This window comes from Mytilus edulis, chromosome 6 (genome assembly GCF_963676685.1).
Source record: "Mytilus edulis chromosome 6, xbMytEdul2.2, whole genome shotgun sequence".
In the NCBI taxonomy this organism is placed as follows: domain Eukaryota; kingdom Metazoa; phylum Mollusca; class Bivalvia; order Mytilida; family Mytilidae; genus Mytilus; species Mytilus edulis.
Genome location: NC_092349.1, coordinates 18580764 through 18590161, shown reverse-complemented (window position 1 = coordinate 18590161; position 9398 = coordinate 18580764). Strand labels below are relative to the sequence as shown.

At 31.1% G+C, this 9398-nt stretch overlaps 1 protein-coding gene across 1 annotated transcript; it reads left to right on the top strand.

Annotated features, from left to right (window-relative positions):
* Window positions 1-7221: 7221 nt before the first annotated feature.
* LOC139526012 (uncharacterized) lies at window positions 7222-9163 on the top strand. Its single transcript, XM_071321193.1, has 2 exons — window positions 7222-7299; window positions 7562-9163. Exons 1-2 carry the CDS (start codon window positions 7285-7287, stop codon window positions 8129-8131), a joined length of 585 nt encoding a protein of 194 aa, XP_071177294.1. The 5' UTR covers window positions 7222-7284; the 3' UTR covers window positions 8132-9163.
* Window positions 9164-9398: the final 235 nt, after the last annotated feature.

Below are 9398 nucleotides of genomic sequence, written 5' to 3'. Positions count from 1 at the left end.
TGTATTCTTTTTGTTTTCCCTTGTATTTATATTAAACTTGATTTCTACCTTATCGGGATAACGTATTCGAGTATGTTATAGTGCGTTTTATAAATTAGTGGCCCCTTTGAATGATTTATTTCTATGTTTTCTTCAATTTTTAGTCAGTTTTTCTGTATGTCTGTGATGAAGATTAACACTGTTTTGTCTCCTGAATCCGAATAATTGTCGCAATTATTAATTATTGTCTTCCGGGAAAGAGTAATCGTCCTTTTTAGTTTTCGTTACTTGCAAATATAGACCATATTATTGACAGTGTATTTTTTTTCGTGTACCTTTCATATCTCTTTCTTCTTGTGTTGTACCTCAAAACGCTAGCAGAGGAGGGATTGAAATAACATTGTAACAAAATTTGTGATTTGGATCTTAAGGGCCATTTTTTTAATGAACATTAAATATACGGAACAAAACAAAGTAACTTGACATCTCGCCTACAAAGTTTGAAAATGACTTAATCTTATAATTATTTTAGGTTACTTTTTGATAAATGCAATTTTTTTCATTTTGAGTTTGAAACTTTCCTTTTGAATAATTTACTCTTATTAACGATGTGTTGGTATCATTCCGCTGTGTGAATTTCCAGAAAAAATTAGTTGTTCCTGAACTGAAGATTTTTTAAATGTCTTCAGTATTTACCAGCCTATATTTACTTAAATGCACATGTAGATAAAGGCAACAGTAGTATACCACTATTCAAAATTCATAAATCGATCGAGAAAAAACAAATCCAGGTTACAAACTAAAACTGAGGGAAACGTATCAAATATAAGAGAACTACGACGCAACAGAGGCACAACACCTGACTGTAACACACACAGAAACGAACTATAATGTAACAATGGCCATTTCCCTGACTTGGTACTTATGCAAAAATGGTGGGTTCAACCTAGTTTTGTGGCATGCCAAACCTTCCTCTTTAATGGCAGTGTTTATTATAACATTAAAATGACAACACTACACGACAGGGTTACAATAAATAAACAGATTAATGGTAGAAAATATAGGACAGAGAAACAAACGAATAGTATCCGTCAAAGGTAACAGGTTAAAACGTTTTATAGGAAAAAAATGTTTACCCCACTCCACCAGAAAAAAAAACGACATTAATATATATAAATCCCTAAGAACTCAAAATAACTTATTCCAAAAGAATTTAAGTATTTTCAACATTGGTGTACTAACTTTTGTTTTATTTAGTTGTTGGAAATTGATGAATTATAAATGAAATTATTGAGCACCTAATATCACCCTTAATTGTTGGTGGCGCTCGTGATGATCAGTCTTAGGTTTTTTTTTTATGTTATGTTTAGTGCTCTGTTATCACTTTTGGTATATTTTGCCTGTCTTTTAATACTCGTCGATGATTTAATATCAACAAAGATTAACAACACCATACAGCTTAAACATTCATCAGGGGGTGGGATTATTAAAGTATTAATAAAAAAGAAGATGTGGTATGATTGCCAATGAGAAAACATACAAAAGAAAACTCTTCACAAGAGACCAAATGATACAAACATTTAACATCTCTAGATCCTTATGTACTGCAACAATAAGCAAGATTAGTTATAGCATATAATTAATAAATTAGTTCAACGACTTCAATTTGTTTTTATTAAAACTTGGAAAACGGAAGTATTCGTTTCACTGTTTGTTAAATCATATAAGCCTGAATGTATAGGTTATTTTCCGGATGAGCTGGTATAATGGGATTAGTTGTACACTTATCAATTTAATTGGATACACATGAGGTTTAAATGATTTCTGAACTTTGAATATAGCATAAAATATGAAAGGAGGAAGTGGTAGTTTATGTTCTACTACTAGCTAGACAAATTCAGCTAGACAAATGAACCTTCATTCCCTTCACCTTTTTTTATAAATTACTAGCATTATGTATGCAAAATTGACCAAACCTTTGATGTGTTTTAACTGGACAAACGCTATTTTGTAAATTAAAGATGGTCGCCATTATCGGATAGATTTTTTTCGTGGCTACTTAATATGATTAAATACACCTAAAGGTATGTTCTTACAAAGTTTCATGCTTGTATCACCATTGCATGATTTGTGTGGTAAGCTGCTCAATTACAAGTAAAAGGTATACAAAACATAAACGAGTTATTAGAATCTTCCCCATTATTTGGTCAGGGTCGAGAAATTTAATCTTTTGTGTTTTACATTTTTTGACTAACCGTGATTTGACCATTCGTTTTATTTTCTTGAGGTCAGAAAGTTTTTATTTTTCTACGACGTACAATGCATACTACAATGTGTGTTTCAAATGGTGACCGTAAAATATGTGTAGTAAATGACTTCAATCGGTCTTAATAGTACATTTTATACTATATCATGTGGAATATCTAGACGAGCCCCTTAGGGCGAGTTGAGATATTCCACATGATATAGTCAGTATCAAAAACGAAACTACCTTTTATTCAGTTTATCGGTAATTATGACGTCACACAATGTATTGTCTAATATTTTCAGCGATACTCGAAAATATTAGGCAGTAAAATCAAAGGGAAAATATACGAATTACCGATAAATACACGTATCTATTGGATTACAACCTTTTTATGACCACATTTTGCAATATACAGTCATTGATAGATTAATGAATACTCGAAGGGTGTATCTCTTTTTACTTTAGAGCATTTTCAATCGAAGAGCAATTGATTATTTAAATGATTTTCTTACGAGGAAATACAAAATTATATACAAAACGCTTTAGCATAACACAAATACATTATTACAGGTTTCCAATCTAAATAGAAAGTTTGATGATACCTCTTTTTATATCTAACTCGGACTACTCTTAAACTGAGTTTTACTATGCGTATTGTTGTGCGTTTGTTTTTTCTACAATGGCTAGAGGTACAGGGGGAGGGTTGAGATCTCAAAAACATGTTTAACCCCGCAGGATTTTTGCGCCTGTCCTAAGTCCGGAGCCTCTAGCCCTTTTTAGTCTTGCATCATTTTTATTTTTAGTTTCTTGTGTATAAATCGGAGTTCAGTATGACGTCCATTATCACTGAAATTGTATACATATTTGTTTATGGGCCAGCTGGAGGACACCTACGGATGCCGGAGTTTCTCGCTGCATTGAAGACCAAATGATGGCCTTCGGCTGTTGTCTGCTCTATGGTCGGGGGTTATTGTCTCTTTGACACATTCCCCATTTCCATTCCCAGTTTTGCAATTATGACATATAAGTTTTACATAAAAGGGTGTAACTTGAAAATAATTACTACGTCAGAGTTTTAAACTGGTAACCTTATATTTCAAGCCGGATAGATTTCAAATACGAAAATGCAAATAAAAATAATAAAACCATGTAAATAGCTGTATTTTTCATTAATTTGGCTACTTTACGAAAATGTGTTTCATCATTGTTCTACTTAAATTATTTTAGTTTTTAAATAAGCTTTATTTACTAGCTCGAATATACTGTATACTTGATATACATATGAGGATAAACTTCCACTTCCTCTTTCCATATCTTATGCTATATTCAAAGTTAAGAAATCATTTAAACCTCATGTGTATCCAATTAAATTGATATGTATACAACTGATCCCATTATATCAGCTCATCCGGAAAATAACCAATACATTCAGGCTAATATCATTTAACAAACAGTGAAACGAATACTTCCATTTTCCAAGTTTTAATAAAAACAAACTGAAGTCGTTGAACTAATTTATAAGCTGTTGTTCGTGTGTTTCTTTGTCAATTGTATTCTTCAATTTTTTTATATTGTAGTCCTGTGGTTTTATAAAAGGGGAGGTTTGGCATGCCACAAAACCAGGTTCAACCCGCCATTTTTTGCTTTAAAAATGTCCTGTACCAAGTCAGGAATGTGGTCATTGTTATATTATAGTTCGTTTCTGTATGTGTTACATTTTAACGTTGCGTCGTTTGTTTTCTCTTATTTTTTAGTGTAAATTCACATTGCGATAAGACGTGTCACGGTACTTGTCTATCCCAAATTCATGTATTTGGTTTTGATGTTAGATTTGTTATTCTCGTGGGATTTTGTCTGTTGCTTGGTCCGTTTCTGTGTGTGTTACATTGTAGTGTTGTGTCGTTGTTCTCCTCTTATATTTAATGCGTTTTCCTCAGTTTTAGTTTGTTACCCCGATTTTGTTTTTTGTCCATGGATTTATGAGTTTGAACATCGGTATACTACTGTTGCCTTTATTTATTAACTATATGCTATAACTAATCATGCTTATTGTTGCAGGACATAAGGATCTAGATATGTTAAATTTTTGTATCATTTGGTCTCTTGTGAAGAGTTTTTTTTTGTATGTTTTCTCATTGGCAATCATACCACATCTTCTTTTTATATTAATACTTTAATAATCACACACCCTGATGAATGTGTAAGCTGTATGGTGTTGTTAATTTTTGTCGATAACTTGCATTTAATAATAATATCAAGAAAAAATATTGATACTCTTTGATAAACTTTGTTGGAAAAAAGTATATGCCTACCAAAAGTTATTAGATAATTGACGAGTATTAAAAGACAGGCAAAATATACCAAAAGTGATAACAGAACACTAAACATAACATAAAAAAAACCTAAGACTGATCATCACGAGCGCCACCAACAATTAAGGGTGATATTAGGTGCTCAATAATTTCATTTATAATTCATCAATTTCAAACAACTAAATAAAACAAAAGTTAGTACACCAATGTTGAAAATACTTAAATTCTTTTGGAATAAGTTCCTTTTAGTTCTTAGGTATTTATATATATTAATGTCGGTTTTTATTCTGGTGGAGTGGGGTAAACATTTTTTTGCTACAAAACGTTTTAACCTGTTACCTTTGACGGATATTATTCGTTTGTTTCTCTGTCCTATATTTTCTCCCATTAATCTGTTTATTTATTGTAACACTGTCCTGTAGTGTTGTCATTTTAATGTTATAATACACACTGCCATTAAAGCGGGAGATTTGGAATGCCACTAAACCAGGTTTAACCCACTATTTTTTCATAAGTACCAAGTCAGGAAAATGGCCATTGTTACATTATAGTTCGTTTCTGTGTGTGTTACATTTAGGTGTTGTGTTTCTGTTGCGTCGTAGGTCTCTTATATTTGATACGTTTCTCTCAGTTTTAGTTTGTAACCCGTATTTGTCTTTCCTCTATTGATTTGTGAATTTTGAATAGTGGTATACTACTGTTGCTTTTATCTATATGTGCATTTAGGTAAATATAGGCTGGTAAAACACTGATGACATTTAAAAAATCTTCAGTTCAGGAACAACTAAATCTTTCTGTAAATTCACACAGCGGTATGATACCAACACATTATTAATAAAAAAAAGGAGTAAATTATTCAAAAGGAAAGTTTCCAACTCAAAATGAAAAAATTGCATTTATCAAAAAGTAATCTGAAATACCTATAAGATTAAATCGTTTTCATACTTTGTAGGCGAGATGTCAAGTTATTTTGTTTTATTCCGTATATTTTATGTTCATTAAAAATGACTATCTCAAAATGGCCCTTAAGATCCATAACACAAATTTTGTTACAGTGTTATTTTACTCCCTCCTCTGCTAGCTATTTGAGGAACAACACAAGAAGAAAGAGATACGAAAGGTTAATGAATAAAAATACACTGGCAACATTATGGTCTATATTTGCAAGTAACGAAAACCAAAGGACGATTACTCTTTCCCGGAAGACAATAATTCGGATTCAGGAGACAAAACAGTGTTAATCTTCATCATAGACATACAGAAAAACTGACTAAAATTTCAAGAAAACATAGAAATAAATCATTCAAAGAGGCCACTAATTTATAAAACGCACTATAACATACTCGAACACGTTATCCCAATAAGGTAGAAATCAAGTTAAATATAAATACAAGGGAAAACAAAAAGAAAACAACACAATAAAAACCACTTGATATTCAACTTGATCGCAAAAAATATATAACATATGAATATGTCAATTATTTAGATATGTTCTAGAAGCATACTTGCAAAGCAATAACTAATCGTTATAAATAAGTGAACATTGAATGAATATTTAATAAAGGCAACAGTAGTATACCGCTGTTCAAAATTCGTAAATCTGTGGACAAAAAACAAAATTGGAGTAACAAAATTGGAAATACCAAAAATTGTCGCTGATTTGGTAAGATGTGCAAAATCGATGTATTAGATGTTCTGATATTCCTCAAATGGATGCGTACTTCCAAATCATTAATACAATATATAATACGAGTGTAAAATCATTTTAATTATCTTTTTGTCCGCAATCAAGCACTTCAAACAAATTTTTGGAATACACAGATAATCTATTGCAATTTCAAAAACAAGTCACTTATTTATAAGATGTAGTGACTAAAATTACTCTGCACAAACCTTCAACCCGTAAGAAGCGATTTTGTTACAATGATCTATTCCATTATTATTTTGATAAAGTAAACAATGGTATCGATGAGTATAAAATTTGGTGTGTTCCATTGAAAATGTTTATGAAAAAACATTGTCTCTTCAATTTTTCACAAATAACTTTCTGGCGATCAGAAATAGTCCCCCAATTCAACAGAAAATCAAGATATTAAGAAGAGCTGGTTCAGACAATGGATTTTACAAATATGATGTATCAGAAACATATATTTCGATAGCCTTTGTATGTTATAAGCCAAGAGCTATCGAAAATAATGTACAAATAACCCTTGCCGGACCACCAGCTGATGGGTCGAATAGAATGTAATGTCCATGATATCCATAACATCAATTCCATGTTATTTCATTTATAAAAAATGAAAACCAAATACGAATCAATCAATCCAAGTGGCCTTTGATACACGCCTCGTACATAGTGCAGAATAAGAAGTAAGTGTCGTACTTGAGAAAACAATTAAACTATTAAGGAGAAAACAACTTAATCTTAAGAGTGTTTCAAGACAAGTGTTTTACCGGAATGAAAATGTATGTGTGGAAGAATGATAAGGGGTATCTATGTATTCTTCTTAGCATACAATATTAAAAGAAAGTTCCCAATTTGTAAGACATAAGCTTGTTAATCTGTCGTATGAGCTATTTCAACACCCATGCAGTTATGACATGATTCCCAATTTAAAAAAATAGAACGCATCCGGAGAAATGCACGGTTTAAATATTGTTCACCACCAGTACTGTATGCATAGCAGCAATAACTATAGACAAGAACACACGCAGCATCAAGAAGTTCTCCAGAAAATATACAAGATGAATTTAATCAATGTAAGTAACAATAGTTCAATGTTTCGATTATTCAGTTAAAAAATGTTGTCTATATATTACGACCATAGATTATTTTCATTCACATCTAGTACCAATAGATAGAATTCCTAAACCAATCTATAAAACTATAAAAAAGAAGTTATTTAAACCATTTGTTTTAATGATGAACGAATGTTTGAATTGCATCTGAAATTGTTAATACTGTTTCGAAATCTAACAAACTTCAACACTCAATTGAGTTTTTTCTTCATTTCATTTTCAGATCCTTATAATTGCCAAAGTATACATTGCATATTGTATCGTGTTCGTCAATAGTGCACCAACATGTACAGACCCTAAAGACGTACAGGCTAAATTCAACAGTATAAACGGAGGAGTAGATTACAGGACATTATTTTTCACTGACGGCTGGAAACAAGACACAATGGTCAGTAATTTTGAGAAACTGGTATCTATGAGGGAAGACTTTACTAAAATTGGTTGTCCTTCAACATTTTTAGAAGGTTTTAATCTCCCATTAATGGCACGTACATCATGCCCTTGGTTTTTAGAGCAAACGCCATACATTGCTGAAACATATCCCCATACACTCTATAGAGCTGCTACCAAATGTACCAAATGTATAGATGCTTCTGGCGATCAGAAATGTTCACCAATTCAACAGAAAATCAAAATATTACGAAGAACTGGTTGTGACAATGGGTTTTATAAATATGAAGTCTCAGAGACATATATCCCAATAGCCTATGTATGTGAAAAGCAAAGAGAGGTTGAAAATGATGTTCCAATAACCCCTGCCCTACCACCAGCTGATGGACCAGAAGGAATGTAAGGTTCATGATATACAACACATACATTCCAGAGTTACTGGAACACATATTGTAATGTCCTATGGACATATATGTTTTTATATTTATGATATTGTTTTGTTAAATATTGACATAAACGATAAGACTAGTGAAATTTCCGTCCCCAAAAAACATTTCTTTACGTAAATTAGTCCTAACGTTTGCATGTTTAAAAAAGATATATGTTTGTATGTTATTTATTTCCGGTATAATTTTACTTTTAGTGTTAAAAAAGATATCTTTTGTTTCAAATATAAGCGAGTGTGAAAGTGTAAATCTGTACATTTTTTTATATGTATTTAATGAAAACAATACTTGATTAATTTCCTATGTCTGAAGCACTTTTCTAGATTCCTTTCATAAGTTACACTCAAAGCCGAATATTCAAAACTAAAGGATGCATAAGAACCAGTTAAAGAGCTATATGACAAAACGGACATAGAAATCTAAATGCTAATTTCCAATTTCCCATATAATATATGTTTTCTGTGTTTTAAAAGATTAAAGAAAGTATCAAATGCTAAGAAGGATGTACAATATTTGTATCATACAAGCGTGTTAGATAATTAATTCCTGTGAACTAATCGAACTTTTTTCAACAAATATAAAAAAAGAAGATGTGGTATGATTGCCAATTGGACAACGCTCCACAAGAGACCAAAATAACACAGAAATTAACAACTATAGGTCACCGTACGGCCTTCAACAATGAGCAAAGCCAATACCACATAGTCAGCTATAAAAGGCTCCAAAATGACAATGTAAAACATTTCAAAAGAGAAAACTAACGGCCTTATTTATAGCAGGGTTGTTTTTGTTTATCATAAAAATATTGTTCAATTGTGATTTTTAAGAACGTTATATAAAATTGTTTATTATCTGTCATAACAGTGTCAAAAAGTATCTTATTATAAATCTATATTGTATTTTATTTATTTTTATTTTGAAGCTTTGTATGTTTTTAATGTTGCATTTATTTGTTATTACTTTTTGTAATAAAATTTTACTTTTTATTATTTCTGTCTTATTCATGTTATAAACGTCTACATATTGGTATATAAAAAACACAACAATTTAATAACAGATAAAGAAATATGATCAGGTGATTATTTATGATGTATAAACCTCTTTCATATGTTAAAGGATAGAAATTATACTATTACCCTTAAGTCTTCCAGTGGGTTAAATATATCTGTTAGCGGCAATAAGTGAAATTAGCATTAAGCTTAAATCCTAGGCAATAAGCTAACG